General features: G+C 43.8%; 1 protein-coding gene across 4 annotated transcripts in view; it reads left to right on the top strand.

Moving 5' to 3' along the window:
- DIP2C (disco interacting protein 2 homolog C) overlaps positions 1–20,455 on the top strand; it is a 225,894-nt gene that overhangs the window by 161,278 nt on the left and 44,161 nt on the right. For all 4 annotated transcript variants that reach the window (XM_054171424.1, XM_054171425.1, XM_054171426.1 and 1 more), the window contains 9 exons: positions 4,019–4,110; positions 5,880–5,990; positions 14,616–14,739; positions 15,296–15,405; positions 16,721–16,823; positions 17,175–17,239; positions 18,974–19,067; positions 19,185–19,304; positions 20,054–20,168. In XM_054171424.1, the coding sequence (XP_054027399.1) occupies positions 4,019–4,110; positions 5,880–5,990; positions 14,616–14,739; positions 15,296–15,405; positions 16,721–16,823; positions 17,175–17,239; positions 18,974–19,067; positions 19,185–19,304; positions 20,054–20,168 (934 nt within the window). The remainder of the gene's footprint in view (positions 1–4,018; positions 4,111–5,879; positions 5,991–14,615; positions 14,740–15,295; positions 15,406–16,720; positions 16,824–17,174; positions 17,240–18,973; positions 19,068–19,184; positions 19,305–20,053; positions 20,169–20,455) is intronic.

The raw sequence follows: 20,455 nt of genomic DNA on the forward strand, positions 1-20,455 counted from the left end.
CAGGATTTTCACAATTATTAGGAGGAGGGAGATGGAATGAAGACTCTTCCCAAAAAGTAGCTGCATAACCAGACTGTCTTTATCTCTGAAATAAGTCAGTGCTTGCAGAGGTATAGATGGTCATGGCTCTAGATAAGTGTCTAGGTAAGTCTCTAGATAAGTGTCAATGCTATGATTGTTCTATACTTTAAGCCTTTATTTCTTTAGTAAAAAGACAGAAAATTACTTAAAAAATCTCTGGTCAAGCACTGTAAGAGCAAGGTCACCTCCCTTCTGAGTATGTCTGGAGTCTTTCACTCTACAGAACTTTTCCTTGGACTATCTTTTTCCTTCCAAAAGAGAACAACTTCATTTGTAAGGAGTTTATGAATAAAGGGTTAGCAGAGCAGCAACTATTACTGTACGAAGTGGAAAAAGCATCCTGTTACCCAGCATTAGGAAGCTTGCCATTTACACCAGTTTTAATAAATACTCTTGTTTCTGTAATATAAGAAATGTCATAATACTGAGAAAATTAACACTTGACAAAATCATTTACAGTTCAACTTTGGCTGTCGTGCTGTGCATGGAGATTGGTAAGCAACCACGGGTTTGGCTGTGCTGAGTTAGTGCTGTGTGGTGCTGAAAGGCATCCTGAGGATAAGGAAACTGTGGTTTGTTTTCTCTCTCTTTTCTTCCTGATACTGGTTTTCTCCTGTAACCTTCTCTACATTCAACACACGGGTGTAGTCTTACAGATTTGCAAAGGAACAGGAAGGGGATTTACTTCAGTGCTGTGCGGAAAGCATCTCATTTTTCTTGCCTTAGCCTTCTAAGTGTAGTTTGTAAGGCTTGGTGGTTTCCTTTACCCATACTCTGCGTGGTTTAACCAGGTAGATCTGGCTATTAACTTACTCCGGCTTGCTAAATTTTAGTTGGTGAAGGATGCTGCCCTCTGAACAGGTTGTTCAAAAATTAACAAGACTGACTATGAGTAAAATGTGCACTATGTGGTTGCTGGTGTAGATTTGCAACTACTCCACTAAATCCAAATTCCAGCAGCACAAAAAGAGGGCCTTGCCCCACACAGGTGTTGGCAGTGTTTGGCACAGCTGCTTCCCATCCGGTGCTGCCCAGAATATCCATGTGCATGACGGCTGCCAGATCTGGCTCCGACTCAGGGGACAGCCACACTTGCTGGTGCTTGCTGGGCAGGGGGAATGCTCAGCTTGCTTTCCAAGTATGTGAAGAGCTTTAAAGGCCTCCCTGCATAAACCTGCTGCTCGGGTGTGGAAATCTGGCAGCAGTGCTTGGTGCAAGCAACAGAAGTGGCTCAAGAGGAGGTGGTCATCTCTAGAAAAAGAAGATGTATTGCAGGAAATAAGTTAAACAACAAGCTCCATTTCTTACGATCTCGTGGAATCATACAAAATCTTGGAAAGCAGCCTGACAGCTGTTTGAAGATTGGTGGGGACAAGGTTATAATTTGTGGTAGTGGCAAGGTGTGTCAGCTGGATGTTGTTGGACTTCTGTTTTACAAAATCAACACTTCCCAGTCTGCTCAGAGTGCAGGCAGGGCTGAGGACACTGAGCTGAACCATGGGCTGCTCTGCTCACTATGCCTTAAGACTATTGCTTGAGTTTCCTGCATCTGCCCTCCTGTCTTCAAGCCACCTTAGCAGAGTGCCAGGGGCAGTGTGTTTATCTCTGTCCCAGTGCTTCATATGCCCTGGCTGAGGGCAACAGGGCATATCTGCAGCAGCTCCAAAGGGCCACATTGACCTGGAGCGCCTGTAATGAAGGGGCTGTACCCCACAAAAGGATTGTCCCAGCAGCACTAAGCCTTGGATGAAGCACAGCTGGACTCTTCACCAAGGCTTCCCTCTCCCACTGCGCACCTGTGTCACCATGTGGAGGTCACACAGAGGGGCAACCTTCTATACTTTTTGTTTGAGAAGCCAAAATAAAATCTGGATAATAAAAGAGCATAATGGAAAATTGTATTTGAAGGCCTCATTGTTTAAAACTTCACTAGAAATTACCCTTTTAGATGTCCTTAGTCTCCGAGGGCACTTGGTTTCTGCGTTTGCTGACATCACTCAGGAGGAATGGCTGTGTGCATACCTTGGTACTTCTAAAAGTGTTTAATGTGAATGTAGCTTAGGTTGTGAAGCAAATATTGAAAGATGGTGCAGTTAATAGATGGAAAACCAGCATGGATGTGTCACAAATGCAAATTTAAGACTTGTAACATATTTAATCTCTGTAGTTCAGACAGAACTTTTTCACAGCAGCCCTTTGTGTCTCTCTGAAAAGTAATTAAAGATTCAGTGTTCATTTTAAGTTGAAAGTGTTTTGTGTAAAGATGGTTCTTTCTTGCAGTTTAGAACCTTTGCCAGGCTTTTGATTTCCATTCTCCAGCCTTCTGTATCATTGCTAATTGCTCTTCTAAGTTTGTTGCCACTGAAACTTTAATGTTGGAAACCTTTAAGAAGAGCATTTGCTTTCTGAAGGGATCCTTGTGTTTATCCTACTCACTTGTCAAGTGTTGACTGTAGCAGCATCTTTCCATCAAATGCAGGTAGCTCTGCCATAGTGCTGTGAAGATTAATCCTGCTGATGTAGTCCTGTACCTGTGCTGAGTTTCCAGCAGCACAGTATTGGGCTATGTTTATTTCTTAGCATCAACCAGCTCAGCTTGCAAGTACTGGAGTTATTTTAAATCAGTTAAAGACTTTGGAAAACATAGTTTGATGCTAAGAAGTTTTCTTAAGAAGTAATTGTGTGTAGTGCTTACTTGGTAAGAAGCAGCAGTGACCCTTGCAGTTTTTCTGAAGGGGAGGAAGGAAGATCTCACCTTCCCATCACAAGTTATATTTACATCAGATTGGCACTTGCAATCATCCAGCGGTGTTGCATTTTATAACCAGGATGTGGAGGAACTGGTGATAACTTCTTGTCTTGGTTATAAATAGCCATGCTGCAGGCTTGGTAGCCTGAGCTTTTGAGCCCACAGGTGGTCTGCTGTCAGAACCTGTTACCCCTTCAGTTATCAGCAGGCATGAATTGAAGATTTGTTATTGTCAGACTGAACACTGCTTAAAGCCAGCACCCGGGGGCCGGCCCAGAACAAGGGCTGTTGTGCTCTGTAGTGTTCAAATGGAAGTCACAAGGTCTCTGAATAAATACCATCTGCAAGAGCTGGGGTAGTTGGAAGCTGCTGATCACTGAAGGGGTTGCTGAAAGGCATGTGGCCTGGCCAGCAGGCTCTTGAGGTAATCTTCCTCTAAAGAATACTGGGGGGAGGTCTTGCTAAGGATTAGCTAAATGCAGAGCTGGAGGGATGAGGCAGGGGAGAAGAGGGACAGTAAAAAGGAAGAGAAGCTGGGGCAAGTGAAATGAAACAGAGAATGGGGAGTATGGGAGCAGGTGAGGAGAAAAAAACAGATTAAATGGAAGAAGGCCCAGAGTTATACAGGAAGCACAGCCCTATGGATGTGCTACGGGTCTGAGGGTCCCTGCTGCTTCAGTGTGCCCCTCTGAGTGCAGGGGGGAGGGGGTGTCTGTTTGTTGGCATTTTTTTTCTCTGCCTCTGCTTTTTGGGGCTCTTTTCCTTTTTCTCTGGGTGGTTGGGGGTGAGAGAAGTGACATCAGGAAATCTGAGTACCACCCTCAGACATCAGGCTGGCAGAAGGGCGACTTCTCCAGCTTGCTACAGCTAAGGGTGTTACGATGATTCTGGACTTGATGTTCCAGCAACCTCTAACAGCAAACATTTGGAGTCAAGATCCAGTTCTCTCCAAAGTAAGGAACTTCTAGCATAAAGAAAACGATTCTTACTTGAAGAAATAAAAACAAGTTCACAGAAAGCTTCTGATCAGTATTTGAATATTTCCACCAGTCAGAGTAGTGGTGTCATGTTCAGTTGGAAAGCTAATACAATTGCTCTACTCCTTTTTCAGTGCTCAGGTATTCTTTCTCTTGAACAATCTTGTAAAACATAAGAGGAATTCTAATTTCAAATATTTTGTGTTAATAGGCAAACTTTGGACCAGAAGTATGAAAGTTGCATACAATATACTGCATAAATTAGGCACAAAACAAGAACCAATGGTACGACCTGGAGACAGGGTGAGTAGCTCCATGACTTTTGCTTACTGTTAATTCATAACCCCCACTGACAGAGACAGAATGAAATATTTGGGGTTCTCAGAAAAAATTAAGGAAGTGAAACGTTGGAAGGGTGAAATCTACCTTTTAATCAGCAATAGTCTGATTGTTTGAACAGATGATTTGAATTGCATAATAAATCATGATATCATAGAATACCAGGTTGGAAAGAACATTGAATGTCATCTGGTCCAGCCTGTAGACAAGATGGCCCAGCCTCCTGACCAGAAGATTCTTAAAGGTGTCCAAAATTCAAGAGATTTTTGGATATAGAACAGCAGTCTGTTTAGCAAAAGCTCGCCTATGGAGCCTGGAGGTGTCATGTGGGCAGAAAAACCTTACTCACTAATCACTTGGTAGTTGTTGAGGTGGTAGAAATGAGAGAAGCGTTGTGGGAGACAAAGACAAGCACAGTAAGCACGTTTTGTAGCCAGTTAAAGAGATTACAATGACTGGCCACATGGAGTATGTTTCTGTTCCTGGCTCCTGAATCGGATGCAGCTTCGGCTAGAGGCTGAATCCAGGTGAGTGGGTCTGTAGGTTAAATCCACAGAGAGGGTTACAGAGGTAACACCTGAAGCTGTTAAAGGAAGTCCAGAACATCCTGTGTTTTGATAGTGAGGTTCTTACAAATCTACCCCTCCACCTCTCAAGGCTTGCTGAGCCTGCTGCCCCTTTACTCTGCCAGAGGCTCTACAGAATTTTGCACGGGTCCCATCCCAGGATGTCTTTAGCTGAGGAATGTATATTCCAGAACTAACTTTTCAGAAATACCAATTTTAGTTCTGCCTTAGTGCTTAGAGCTGTGAGTTTGGGATTAAGTTCTTCCTCCCCCCAGGACTGTTACCAATTCTAAAACTGTTGCTTCACTTGGTCCCCCTGTGCCACATGTGAGAAATATGTCTATGGTACACATATCGTAGGGCTCCAGAAATGGAAGCATACAGTAATGTTTCCCAGAAGAAAAAAAATTAATGAAGAATGAAACCTAACAGTCCTTCCTATGTTTCTTTTGTAAAATAAATCTTAAAGAATTTAGCTAACATATCTCTAGATCCTTCATCTAAATTGCTTCCTTCAATGGCATTCAGCCAGGAGTAGGATCCGAAGAATCTCTTTTACTTGACTTACGAGTATGTCTCTGAGCAACAGTGGAAGCAGCAATTGTTCAAGTGTACATATCCAGGCAATCCACCCAGAAAGCTCCAAAAAGGAGTAAAGTTCACATGGGGCAATGTGCACCTTTCCCTATCTTTTTTGTGCTAACTTCCCATCTTCGTATTCATTTACTGCAGCAGGCATCTCCTGACCCTGAGAAAGCAGATTATGTTAATGATCGACATGACAGCACAAGTCTGAGTAATCTGAATTGGTCACAGATGCACTTTGGGTTAGGTAACATCAAGCAAATTATTTAATTAGAATGTAAAATTCTATTAATTCCATTTACTTGGTTATTTAACATCTGTAAAGCAATCAGGAAATTGAGAACTAGATGAAAGGTGTTGTCAGTGTGGGAAACAGTGCAGCATGAAAATACTCAAGTACGTCCCAAGCTAAAGTGTTGACAAAGGCAGCAGCAATCAGAATAGATTCCTGTTCATTCCTCATTTGCCTTTCATGGAGGGTTTGAATAGTTAGCAGAGAAATCTCTCTCTCCAGCATGGAAACTCCAATTCCCAGTGTCTGAAGCCCAGGGTAACCCATGTTGCACCCTGCTTTTGTTTCAGGTGACACTTGTGTTTCCTAACAACGACCCTGCTGCTTTCATGGTAGCATTCTACGGCTGCCTGCTTGCGGAAGTCGTCCCCGTCCCTATCGAAGTGCCGCTTACAAGAAAGGTAGGGAAATGAATTTATTCTCTATACAGCGTTTTAAAACTTATGGCAGAACAAAGCCCAGCTGAGCATAGCTTGTGAGTACACTTTTGTGGTTAACTAGCTCTCAACCTGAGGATACAAAGACAGTGCTGTGTGGAGAGGTATAAATAGTTGCTTCTTTGCTGTGGAAAATCTGAAGAGGTGCCTGCAAACTCAGCAAGTGCAAGTCCAGCTGGAAGAAGAGAAGAAAGCTTCCCAGAACAACTCTGCTTGTCCTAGATGGATTGTCCCTCAAAGTGTTCTGGTGTTGGCCACTGACAATCATTGGCAACAACTGTTCATTTCCACCTGTCCCCGCAATCCAAGCTGTCTTATAATGCCACTGGTGCTGGATGTGCTACTTCAAAGCACTTGTGGAAGTGCCTTCTCCCATGTCTGTATGTGCATATGTGTCCTGAAGCCTCTGTCACCACGGTCATCTCTGCCAAGGGTGGCACTTGAATGAATTACATCTGGGAATTCTTGCCACAGAAGATTCATTCCTCGAGAAACCTGACTGCTGCTAATCAAAAGCTGACAGATCCAGGGTTGTTTTAGCAGTTCCAGGCTGAAGTAGTGCCTGGAGGTGGTGAGGGAGAGGGCTTAGTGCTGTAAGTGAGCCACAGCTGGGAAGCTTGCACTGATGCTGCTGAACTTGCTTATTTTTATTTCAGGATGCATGCCCTGAAGGCTGTAGCCACAGCAAAATGTATTTATTCATTACAAGTCCTTTTTGTCATAGCCCTTTCAGTTCACCATGGCTGGCCACAGTGCCTGTTGTAAGGTTTTCCCAAATACCCTTTTATATAACCCCCCCTTTTTTAGCTACCACTAATAATGCCTTCCTTTAACTACTTGGTCTGGAGTTGTGCATTCAAAATGTTTTCTTTAATCTTTACAAGCTTTCTTTGTTAAATCTTTTGGAGAATGTCAACGGGAGCCATGAGCTGTTTCCAGGCAAAGGGCTGGAAAAATGTGTTGCTCTGCTCACATTTTCAGTTTTTCAGTTGTCAAGGTCCTTTTCTTTGAAATGTTCTGGTGTCACAGCACCCCAGAGCAGCAGCTCAAGTCTTTGTTTCCTGGACAGGTACCCTGCCTTTCAAATGAAGAGCTGTAGAAACAAGTTTGTAAGCCCTCATAAAGGCTTGAAGGTTTTCACATCTCACATAGCAATTTATCAGCTGAAAATACCTGGAGATTTCTTCCTAACTGAGTGTTTCAATCTTCTTCATCTCTGATAAGATGAGCTGATACCATTTCTCCTTTATGCTCGCACATGTCCTGGCCAACATCCGTGGTGGGCCCTTGCCATGGTGAAACCAGAAGCTGGCAGGGGAGAGGAGGGCTGGTAGGTGGAGGAAAGGACAGTCTGCTGAACTGGTGAAGTAGTAGAGATGGAGGACAGGGAGTGGATCTGATAACAAAAGGCCACAATCCAGCTGAGCAGACAGGAGGGTCACTAAGCAGGTGGAGGGACAGTGGCAGCTGAGGCAAAGAGGAGAGAAGAAGTGCCCCAGTTTAACTGGTTAAGACTGGAGGAAAAGTACAAGTGAAGTAGAAAGGCCATGCAAGGAGAAAGAATGGGACCTCAACAAGTCTGCCTGCTTTGGGGAGCACAGTGATGTTACTTCATTTGTGAGATACTGTGTTTGAGAGCACTGAAAGGTGGACATGGCTGAGGAACAGATAATGATTTCAGTACAAATGCAGTGGGTCTGTGTCAGGCTGTCACCTGGCTTTCACACATGAGTGCAGTGCCCTAAGACAGTCTAAGGCAGTTGCCTAACCTGGGTGCATGATTTCAGCATGAACCAGAGAGCTCACATGTAGCAAGAAAATCCAGGAGCACACGGGGGGTGTGTGTGTGTGTGTGTGTGTTAAATGTCAGAGAGAGTGTTCACAGGGGTGAGTCTGCTTTCATTACTCAAAACAGAAGCAGCCTGGCTTTGAAGGATAAAAATACAATAATATGCCTCCCAGTTTAATGGCATTTTAAAGTACATGGAGAGGTGTAAATTTGATTAATTTTTGAACATCCGATACCATATCCAGCCAGCAAACTGTAAAATCCAGCTGTCCCAGTTAGTATTCTTACCTTAACTTGCCTGAACCTCTTGGGTGGTGGGTTTTCTTATTTAATGTTAAAATGAGTGGGTACATGTTGGTATATCAATGTAGACTTATCCATGCACGAACCTGACAGATAGCTGCAGTCCTGGACAGCTGAACAATTGCCAAGGTCGTTCCATAATGTTTAAGTATTGAGTTAATAAAACAATAACAGAGATGTCTGTGGTCCAGTTAGAAAGGCAACATGATCTCTGATCTAGAAATAAAGCTAGGCAGTCTCACAGCATATACTGTTGCAAATACTTTTGCATTTATTTATATGGAATGGGAACTGGAGTGGGAAGAATGAGATGAAAATCGTATTCTGAGTAGTCCCAGAAGGAATACCTCTGCCTGGTTAAATGGCAGCAGATTGCTTCTGGCATCCGTGGGAAGATGTCATTCGTGTCACCACACAATGGCCTAGACTGTTCTTTTATGCTTTCCCATTACTTGTTCCCCTTTCTGCAGGCTTCAGTGCATTCTGGCAGTGGCCATTTTTTAGTTTAATTTTTGGAAGACAGAGATGTGAATTTAAAAATAGGCCAAAAATTATATTCAAGCTCCTACAGACTTAACAGAATAATGAGGTGATACAGGAAGAGCTATTTCAGGAAGTTATATTAAAATCTTGGATTAGCAGCATTAATACTGTTCTAATTTTTCATAAAGAAGAGTTTTTCCAGGATCTCTGGAATTGTTTTTTGTGCCTGGCAGTTTAAAACTGAGCAGTAATGTTTGCAGCCAGGTAGTCTTTTGGCTTGTGTATCGCTCTGCAGCATTTATGGCCCCATGGAAATCGAGGCCCCTGGGTTTTCTGTGTGTTCTCTTCCCTTTGTAGCATGACTGTTATTTTGTAAAGACTTTGGCAGGGCCTTTTTCCAGTTCATGATTAAATGAGGATCCGTCTCTCCTTGCTTTTTGCCTTTGCACCGACAGAATCCCTAGAAAGAGTTGTCCTTCCTCCAAGACCTTCAGGAGACCAGTCTGATGGCATCTGGGTGGGTACCCAGCAACCATGCAGCATTCTCCACTTCACTTTTATTCCCAGAGTGCTTCCTGGTGGTCAGCAAAACCCTGGGCCTTGGCATTGGCCTCAGCATGTCTTTGGCCGTTTAGACTCAGGAAATCGGCTCTAAAATTAAAACCTGTGATCTCAGGCTCTTTATTCTAGAAGCAGCAGTCAGGGGCTCCGCAGTCACTGCAGTGACAGAGCAAACAGCTTCTTTTGTTTCTTCTTCTTCTCCTGCATTAATGGCACTGCAATGCCTGTATCAGGGACTTCGTTTTTCAGAACAGTGTCACTCTCTCCACGTGTTTTGTGTTTCCCAGCCACTAGCACACAGTGTGCTGCATGCAGCAGCTCTTCTTCAGAGCTGCCACTTCTGGTCATCTTGTCAGAAGCTGGAGCATCACAAATTGTGTGATATGATGTGAACTGCAGACTGTACATCACAGACTGTGCCATCAAAGGAGAGGAGAGGGGGTTTTCAGCATGTCAAGTTCTGTTTCAAATTGTGATTTATTATTTTCCTTATGAGAAGATTTTAAAATGTGTTTTTCAAATCTTTTGCTTTCTGTTTCTTAGGTTAATGTTTTTTCCATGTGATGAATGCCATGAAAATAATTACTCTGCTCTGATACAGTCAGGGGAGCTAATCAGTTGTAATCTGAAAATAACTTCTTTGTACATTCATAGCTGTGTTCAATCAGATGCTGTGAGCATACGAAGAAAAGCAATTCCACACAGATCTTTAGGGCCTCTTATCATAGGCAGTGAGTATTTGTAGCAGGGGATGCAATGCAAGCGTGTAACAATCTCTTTCTCACTCAAAGCACCATTTCCTGCCCTGTTGGGTTTAATGCCACATGTGCTTGCATCAAGCAGCTCTGTGCCACTCCCGACACTGTGCCTGAGTTTTGTTCTATCCCAGCAGATGTTTGGTAAGGTAAGAGCAGGCAGAGCACAAATCAGCATTGTAACACAAAATGAGATCAGTTCAGGCTGCGATGCTTCACCACTGAATTCTCCCTTTGAAGGCAGTTTGGGATCTGCAAGTGGACAGGAGTACCCTTTATGAGAGCAGCGTCTGCACAGGCTGCCTCCTCCTTCCTTCCTTATTAGAGAAGGACATGCACTCTCACTCACTGAGAAGGGGTCGTCATTGCTTTCCTTCCCACACACACTCTCACAAAGCATTACCAAATGATGTTAACAGCAGGCTGAAATGCAACCACACGTGGGTTTTTTTATCCTGACAGTGAATTATCACTCTCTGCAGCAGGAAGACAATTTGCCTCCAGGTACTGATGAAAACCTTTAGGGAACCTTTAATAAAAGTCTTTAGAGAACCTTGAATGGCTATCTACAGCAGAGAGGATTTCCAGATTGCTCATCTGAAAGATTGATCTCTCTAGGGGTGTGCAGCCATAGTCTAAAGCTAAAGAGACCTCATTTTTCGTATCTCAGTGAGTGCTGTGCCTTCAAGAAAAGTAAAATGATAGTTCCAAAGTCATGAGCTGAGCTCAAACCTTGTAGCACAATACCTCAGCTCTGTCTTTTGCCTTCCACCTGCATTCCAAGACATTTCAATCTGTGGATTGTGGAGGCTTTGACAGTGAGCATCAGTGGCAAGTCTCTCCCCATATGCAGCTGGGACTGTGCTGTTTGAGTTGTTTCAGCTGGTCTCCTGCAACTTCATGAGGGTTTTTGTAACCTCATAAAATAAAGTGTTTGTGGTAAGTGGGGGGAGGGGGTGGTGTTTGCCGAAGTAGCAGATTAGCATAAATTGCTAAAATAGAAAACAGCACTGCTGTGTGTCCTGGAAATCTCTTCCCTTTGCAGGCAGGAGAGGGGTTTTCACTAAGGGGAGGGGATGGCTGTTTTGGAATTATGTTTTGGCAGCAGATGATTTGGTTTCTTTTTCTACTTAGAAAAGCATTTCAGGCATTCTCTGTACATTGCTCAAAAGCCAAGAGCTTATCTCTGAACTCTGAAGTAATCAACATCTTGAAAGTCTACTGACTTTGTCCTGGTCCACATGGAAGCTTTGACCACTTCGCACAAATAACTGCATTTTCTACTCAAACTGAACTTGTCAGGCTTGGGAAGTTTTCCCCAAGGTACTCACTGCTCTAGGCTTGTCATGCTGAGGTGTGAGGAACAGCACAGAGTATCTTGCTTATGTGCATGAGTGCAGGGAAGGTTGCAGGGTGTCTGTGGGATGTATAAAACTCTCAGCTTGAGGTGCTTTCAGATCTTCCATCTCCTGGCTGTCAGTCCAGTAGCTCACCACCACTTGGTAGTTAGAAACCATTGCTTCTGTGGGGCACCAGGTATCACAGAGACACCTGCATCGGGTGGGGAGTGTCAACTCTTTCCTCACATCTCTGTTCTCTGCAGTACTTTCGGCTTCTAAGTCAGGGTGAAGCCACGACAAGCAGGCAGGAGGTGGTGATAATTGCTTAGGAGATGTGAGACTGGAAGTGGGAATGATGGACACAGACTAGCAGACTGCTTTGCTGTGTTGATACTGTGAGATCCTCAGCTACTGTTGAGCACAGTGTCTGTCACAATGCTCCTGCTGCCATGTCTTGATTCATTTTTTTCCTTCCAAGGCAGGATTTAGTGTGGACACCAAGGGCATGGCATAGGATTTGGAAGTCTTTAAAACACACCAGACTCTGTCCCTGCATGGTGGAAGTCTTTATGTTACATCACGTAGTTGTTTGGCCATGGTGCCCCTTCAATGGTAGAATTACCTAGAAAGAGAAGAACTGGGAGAAGATTTCAATGCTGTTTGGGATGGAGGCTGTCCTGCTGTAGCACAGTCTGCTGCTGTGGGCCCGTTGTACCAAGGAATCTGTCCATGGTTCTCTGAGTGTGGGCATGCTCTAAACCCACTTGTAACAGCACTGAGCTGAAGCAGAGTTGCTCAAACAGGTGCAACTCAAACACTCAAGCACTCAAAACAGGTGGCAGCAGCTTCCTTTTCCTGTTGTTTTGTTGGATTTTTGCTATGAGAAGAGCTTGACAGATCATTTCTTACCTGGTGCATCCCCCAGGGCCATTATATACTGATACTCTAAGGTCCCCACTTTCTGGTGGTTCACATATGTTAGAATTCTTAGTGGCATTGACTGGGAAGTCCTGCATTCAGCAGCATTTGATTGCTTGAGAATTGGCAGTTTCTTGCTACAGTAGGGAAGCAGTTTGCTAGCAGTCTTCTAGAGGGCAGACAGCTACAGCACCTTTTAATTTAATATTGAGAGTGATGCAGTTGCTGCATTCAGTTATGGCATTTCCATGCAATATTGTTTTTAATTGCTGTAGCTCACACAAGTACCTGTACTGTTACCAGCTTGGTGGGAAATTTTGGCTCATGGTAGCATGGATCTGGTATTTCAAGAAACTGGTGACCTCCCTTATACCTGATAAAGCAGCAAATCTCAAAGGCCATGACTCACCCAAGGACTGATGTTCTCCATGGGGCATTCCAGCCCTCATCTTCCTGGCATTCCTTCTGCAGGACCTCCAAGGACAACCATCCCTCCTGCACTCTTCAGGCTTGTCTGGTTTGTTATTGGAGATGATGCAGAAGCTTCATTTAAAAAACCTGGAAAAGCACCTTGTCGACTTCTCCTGCTTTTGTGTGCCTGCTGGTTCTGCAAGAGCAAAAGCAGTCATGCTGCATGGAAGGAGTTACATGGCAGAGCTTTGGCAGAGCAGTTAATTGTCCCACAGTGTTTGCTCAGCTATCAAACTCCTAATAGTGGGTGCCATTAACATATTTCAAGGTGGTATGGAAAACAAGTAAGCTTTTGTTTTTCCTCTGATCGCATTGCTTCTGCATTTCAGGTTGTTTTGTTTGACTTCATGAAAAGATAGTCAGGCTTTGGGGCTTGCTTTCCGTCACACAGGTTTGCTTTGAATAAGTCAGTAGATTAAGACAGTTGTTCCCTATTTCTGGTTGCTTCCATGGTGCTTTATGCTTGGTTGAAAGATATTTTAATGTGATCTATAAAGACTCCATGGGCTACTTTCTGTAGAATCATGCTGTGAAGAATGGGTTAATGCTTTTATGTGCCTTTAGGTCCAGGGCTTTACTCAGCTGAAGAGTCTAGTGGGCAGATGTAAGGGTCGTGAAAGAATCATGAGAAGACATACATCAAGCTGCCATAATGCTGTAGAAGCACAGCATCTCTTAAAGAACAGCTTTGGCCTAGTCTTGCAAATCATTACATGGCTTCTTGGCTTCACTGCCTGTACCCCCTTGATGCTTCCCTAAACTGTAATCTGCTTTCTCTAATGGGCACTTGACTCTCTGTAGTGCTCCTGAAGTGTGTCTGTGGCTACTCAGTGAAATGTTTATTGACAGATCAGGTTAGATCAGCACAAACAGGGACACTGCACCACTGTTTGCCCATCAGAATGTCCTAAGGGTTGAAAGCTTTCCCCAGGAGGAAGCATCTATACCCAGCATTATCTCCTAGAACTGGCACACAATCAAGAATGGCTGGGATTGGCAGAGGACTTGGAAAGTTAGCTGCTCAAGCAGGACCACCTGGAGCAGATTGCCCAGAACTGTGTCCAGGTGGCTTTTGACTATATCCAAGGGTAGAGACTCAAAAACATCTGTGGGCAACTTGTGCCAGTCACCCTCACAGTATAAAAGCTGTTTCCTGATGTTCAAAAGGAATCTTCTCTGTTTCAGTTTGTGCCTATGTCCTCTGGTCCTGTCCCTGGGCACCACTGGAAAGAGCCTGGCTTGGTCTTCTTTACACCCTTCCTTCAGATGTTTGTCTACTTGAGGCTGAGCAGTCCCCACTCCTAGTCTTTCCTCACAGGAAAGATGATCCAGTCCTTTAGTTATCATAGCAGCTTTTTGCTGCACTTTCTCCAGTAGCTCCATGTCTTGTACCTGGAAGCTCAGAACTGGATTCAGCACTTGAGATGTGCCTCACTTGTGCTGAGTAGAGGGAAATAATCACCCCCCTCAGCCTGGTGTCAATATTTGCCTGATGCAGCCCAGGATACTATTTGCTTTCTTTGTGCAAGGGACATGGCTGGCTCATTATGAACTTGGTGTCTACCAGGACACTCAGGTCCTTCACTACAAAGCCGCTTTCCAGCCAGTCAGCACCCAGCTCATGCTGGTGCATGGCCTTGCCAAGGTTGAACTCCTTGAGATTCCTGTCAGATCCCCCGGGATGGCACAGCCTTCCAGCCTCCCAGCCACTCCTCCTTTGTGAAGAGCTGCGAGAGCAGGCAACCATCCAGCGGCGCTGGCTGGCTGTGTGATCGATGTGGCTGCAAACAGGAGGGTATCTCAGTGGTGGGATTTCCTTTGGGATGCACAGACGAGTTTTGCTAATCAGCTAAGGTGCTTCAAGGAAGGGGACTGTTTTCCTCTGAAGGTAATGCACCAAAGGACAAAAACATTTTCAGCTTGCAGTCACCTCAGTTGTATGTATTGCGTTCATTTTGTCATCTCTTAGGATGCAGGAAGCCAGCAGATAGGCTTTTTGCTTGGAAGCTGTGGAGTTACTGTGGCCTTGACTAGTGATGCCTGCCATAAAGGACTGCCGAAGAGCCCCACGGGGGAGATCCCGCAGTTTAAAGGTGAGCACAGGTGTTGGGGGGCATTGCACAGCTCTGGGTGTAGTGGGTGAGGATCAGGCCCATGAAGAAACACTTGCTACAGGAGCAGCTGCGGTATGCAGCTGCCACTGTTGTGTGTGCCACTGGCTGGTGAATGTCGCTCCTTCCACCTTATGGCTGCTGAGCAGTGTGAATGCCTCTGGTCTGATCCCCTGCTGGCTCTGTGGCACTGCTGACATCAGCTGTGGCCACCAGTGAGATTGAGCCAACAGACTTTGGACTGTACTAGGTGAGAAGTATTTGTACAGTTCAGTCCCATAGCTGACTGGTAGGGGCAGTAGCCTCTGACAGGAGAGTGGCAGCAAACCATTGGGGTCCATAACAGCTTAGAGCCCAGTCAGGAGTTGTCTGGGAAGGTCACGACAGCCACGTTAAGAAAGCAGCTCTGGACAGTCTCTCCCATGCAATACTGAGGCTTAAGAGAAGCCTCATTAGATAGTGGTGACTCTCTGGCAGAGAGGAGCTTTGACTTGTCCAGCAGAAGCTCCACAAAAGCTGTCTGTTCTTTGTACCTCAGGCTGGCCAAAGCTGCTGTGGTTTGTCACAGAGTCTAAACACCTCTCCAAGCCTCCTCGTGACTGGTTCCCACACATCAAGGATGCAAACAATGACACAGCTTACATTGAGGTGAGTTAATGAAGATGCATCTTCTCCTCGAGTCATTGCAGATGGCACTTCTGGGTTAGGTAAACATCATCATTCATTCACTAGTCACAGAGGCAAACAGCATCCTGGGTTAGCCTGTTAGTAAGTGCCATTTTCTAATAAATGATACTGGGCATTGATTTCAGAAAAGTTAATGAAATGGTAAATTGCCTTTGCGGGGTTTCTAGCATTAATGTTTTCACGTCATCTGTGTGGCTGATACAAACTTACAGTAAACTTGCCTTGGCCAGTCTTGGTCTTGTTCACAGTGCAGGCTTGCCCACTAGCCTTGAGATGAACAGAGAGCAAGTTCACAGTGAAGCTTCAGCTTTCATATCACAACCTTCAAACCCTTTTGAAAGAGAAGGAACTTCTTGTTCAGATGCTTGCCTGTCACTTACTGCTCTGTGACTCATACTCCCCTTGAAAGACCAGCATCAGGAAGGGAAAATTAGCTATGCTCTAAAGTTTAATTTTTATGCTTCCCCTCTCCCCCCTTCTTTTTTTGCCTCTTTTGTGTAGACTTAAAAGCCTTAAGTTCAGTGATGTTAGTATTGAATCTAAATGATTATTCAAAGGGAATAAGCTCAAGTGAATGGAGCAAAGGTTTCTTCCTGTCTTCACACAGTCAGAGCACTGGGCTACAGCAGCAGAGATGCCTCCATTTTCAATCTTGATCATCATGGAGAAAGATAAATGTTCAATTTACTTTAATTACCACTCTTGCACAAAGTTGCCAAAATTTTTGCAGTCATCAGCAATGATCTCTTACCTCTTTTTTACGCCACTCTCTCTTGACTCTTCCATGTGCTTCTGATCAAAAAGCTTGTGTCTTTTGGACTGTGCACATATAGGTTGTTAGAACAGCACCCAGCAAGGGCTGTGGCCAGCTCTCTTTCTATGCTGTACCAGACACAGAAGAGAGAAGCTCAGGTTGGTTGGCTGTCCTACAAAATCTAACATGAGCCCTTAGCAGACTCAACTGGGTTATTGGTTGCTAAATCCAGCCAGTCCTTTAGTCATTAACCTGATCACAGCTGTTAGAAATAGTTTTCTATAAAGCCTGTACTCAAACAGCAGGTGGATTTCTGCTACCAAGCCTGGGAAATCCCAGTCAGAAAGAGAAGAGCTGTCTGAAAACAGCATCTTTTAATGCAAAAAAAAGCCTCCCAAACTCCTCAGTACTGCTGCCTCCCTAAAACAGAGTCATTAGCATCATTCACCTACACCATAGCTATTAAATAGCAGAAATAGGACAACTACTGCACATTGACTTCCCCTGCCTATTTCTTTTTAGTACAAAACATGTAAAGATGGAAGTGTGCTTGGGGTGACTGTGACAAGGATTGCACTGCTGACACACTGCCAAGCTCTGACCCAGGCATGTGGGTACACAGAAGGTATGAAGTACACATCCCTTGCTTCCTCCTTAGCATCAAGTGTGAATTGCAATGTGCTTCTCAGCAGGCTCCTGCCTTACCTTTTGCCTAGATCTCTGTCGAGGGCTCCTAGATTGAAACACTCAATTTTGGGGTTTTAATTGTTTTTGAAAATATGCACATTTGGAATACCTTTCTGAGAGATATAAATAATTGTCCTAGCCAGTACAGATCCTGCAGTGGAGACTTACTGTGGAAGTGAAGCTTTGAGGTTATCAGTCCTGCTATGCTGAAGCTTCCTTCCTTTGAGTGGGTTTACTTTGGGCCAAAGCCACGTTCTGAAAAATAAACTCTTCTGTTTTTGTTGGACAGCTGAAACAATTGTGAATGTATTGGATTTCAAGAAGGATGTTGGCTTATGGCATGGGATTCTTACAGTAAGTGTGTTTTTTATTTTGTGTGAGTATTTGAAAATAAACTAACCTCATATGCTTATTGCTGTCACAAACTGCCATGTCCTACAGTTTCTTCTAATTTTTCTGCTTTGGAAGCAAAACATGCATGACCTAAACCCATGGTCTTCTGCTAGTATACTTACCCATAACAAGCACAGAAAAGATGCCAGTGTGTTTATATGCATCCTGTCAAATACTCTGTCCATTCTTAGCATCTTACCCTGATCTTACTGATGTGTTATTCTGAGATCAGACTTTCTGTCAGGAGCAAGTTCAGTTAGTCCTTGTCTCTGCAAGGATGTGGTTCAGTGGCATAGTTGCATTGCCACTGCCTAGCTTTTCTGCCATAACTCATATCAACAGATGAGTTTGCTAACATTAAAGTGTTTCTGATACTTGGAGCTGCAGAAGTTGTCTGCTTGCTCTTCACATGTCTTCTTTGGTTGATGTGACGGGCAATGGACATTTTTAAGGGCTGCTGCTCTCAGTGACTCACAAAATGCTTACTAGTCACTGATCATTTAAAGAACTGACAGCATTTTGAAGGGTCAGTTTTGGGGGGTCCAAGGATGTATAGATCCCACTCCTATGATTCCCTGGAATCCAATATGCATTTCCCACTCAGTGCTATACTGTTCTTAATGTCAAAGGGCAATAGTAACACTTCAGAAGCAGAAACAGTCTATCAGGTTTAATACCCATCAGTACCTCATGGGAAGAAAAACTTTATCACTGAAGTTGAAAGCAAACACCTAGCAGAAGTGTTGTGTCTTCCTTGCTATCGATCTTGGTATGAACTTCATTTTCTTCATTATTTGCCTGTAAGTGCTTTTACTCTACCTATGCTCGTGCCAGACTAAAAGGAGAACTCTTCTGCAGTTCTACAAGTGTGTAGATGACTAATCCACTAATCCACTGGCACACTTAACCTTTATCAAGCCTAGGTTTTCCAAAACCTGTATTTAACCTGAACTGCTGTGAGTGGAGACGTGTTACCCTCAGAAGATGTATGTCATGCAGAAGTCATTTACAGACTGTATAGCAGTAAGACTGAGAAATCACTAGGGAAATGGACTACCTCACACTACCTGGGAGATCAGTTTGGGATCTGTCATTAGTTTTACTCGGCTGTTTTTTCTATACTTTTCATGACCTGGAGAAAAACTAAGAACTTACTCATTTATTTTCTGTTAAAATAAATTGATCTCTGTGACTCAAATTTCTCCACCTACTGTTTTCTCAATAAATTGTGCCCCACTTACTGTTAGCAGTTGTTGAGTCTTCACAGAGGTGGATTTCTTTAGACAAGATGTTACTGTTACATGTCCTTTTGAGTAAAGGCTCTTCAGGTATTATGAAGATGGGGGTGACACTGAACTACACAGCAAACATGCAGACATTGTTCATCCAGTGTCTGCTTAGTTGTTCTGTTTAAAGTGAATTGCTTAGAGTATAAATAAGAAGAAGATGTTTCCTTTTCTTCAGCACCACTTCAAAGTTATGATCTGATTAGTCTAAATCCTTCATCCTTAATTAAAGCACTAGCACGTGAGACTCTGTTTCATCTTAATGTAGAAAGCTAGACAGGAAAAGATTCATGCCAGCTGTGACAATAAAACAAGTGCAGAGCGATTTGCATCGCTGTACCTGCCCATAACATCATCTCAATAATTACCAAATTGTTGTATAAAACCCATTTATCTCATCTGATTTCAGAGTGTCATGAACATGATGCACGTTATAAGTATTCCATACTCCTTAATGAAGGTGAATCCACTGTCATGGATACAAAAAGTCTGTCAATACAAAGGTAAGGAACAAGAATAAACAGAACTGTGCTTGACACTCAAAATCAAAGGTGCAAATTGGTAGTAGAGCTGCACAGCTTTTATATGGTGTATTAGTAATCTTCCTGTTCTTCTTGCAGCAAAAGTTGCCTGTGTAAAATCCAGAGACATGCACTGGGCATTGGTGGCACACCGAGATCAGAGAGACATCAACCTTTCCTCACTGCGTATGCTGATAGTGGCTGATGGAGCAAACCCATGTAAGCTCTGCTGCTGCAGGCCAGCAGGGAACAGGAAGTGCTTGCTGCCTTCAGTACATCCTAGCTAAGACAGTTACAGAGTTTGTCTCCTGCAAACTATATGATATTTGTGGAAAAATTAATTAATGAGGGAATTTTAAATATGTTTTTCTTCAACTACTGCTGAAACAAACCTGGTAATCCCTAGGATGCAAGGTGCAGTCAGTCCAGTGTTACTTAGTGGGACAAACTGAGGTAAATAACCTTAAGCTACAGAGAGCATTAGAGCCTTTCTTGTAAATGATGGCAGCCAGGAGCAGAAGTAACTGAGGAGGCTGGGGGGGATGTGTCTGCTGCTCTAGAGAACCACATCTGCATCACTTCAGAACAATTCATAGCACAACCTGCTTGTGTTGACAGCAGCATGCAGATGTTCTGCTTGTTTGTAGTAGTTTGCCTGGAGTTTCTGGAGTATATCTTTAATTTGCTTCACCCTAAAAAAGAAAACTGCAATGAAGTTCATAGTGTAAATCTGGCAGTAATGGCTCCCCTGCATAGTGAGAGGACTTTATGCTCAATGCTCTGTGCATGCACAACTGTATGTGTGTATCACTGGGGCAGCGATGACTGCTTTCCAGTGCACACAGGTCCTGCTGGAGTCTTTTGCTTCTGAAAAGTCCATTTATTCAATACTAAGCTTGTACTTTGAATAGCACCACTTCAGAAATCAGATTGGTTTTCTCCTCTGACTTTTAAATTTTTAACCCCAGGGTCTATTTCTTCCTGTGATGCGTTTCTCAATGTCTTCCAAAGTAAAGGTCTAAGACAGGAGGTCATTTGTCCCTGCGCCAGTTCTCCGGAAGCTCTCACTGTGGCCATCCGAAGGTACTGTGTCAGCTCAGGGGCACTGAGCTGCATGTGGTGATCTGGACAGCAAGGGAAGATTGGCTCATTCTGAGTGTGCACACTCTGAGTGACGTTGTGGGGTTCATCTTAGTGTGTCCAAATGAGAGAGACAAGGGGGATTTGTAGAGAATGCTTTATAATATAGTTAGTTCTCATTTCTGTCATTTTATCTCACTTTAAATTAAATGGTCTGAAATGCAAAAGTTAATTCTGCAAAAAGAAGTGGAAAAATGCCACTGTAAGCACAACACTTGTTGCTGACCCAG

This window comes from Dryobates pubescens, chromosome 21 (assembly GCF_014839835.1).
Source record: "Dryobates pubescens isolate bDryPub1 chromosome 21, bDryPub1.pri, whole genome shotgun sequence".
NCBI lineage: Eukaryota > Metazoa > Chordata > Aves > Piciformes > Picidae > Dryobates > Dryobates pubescens.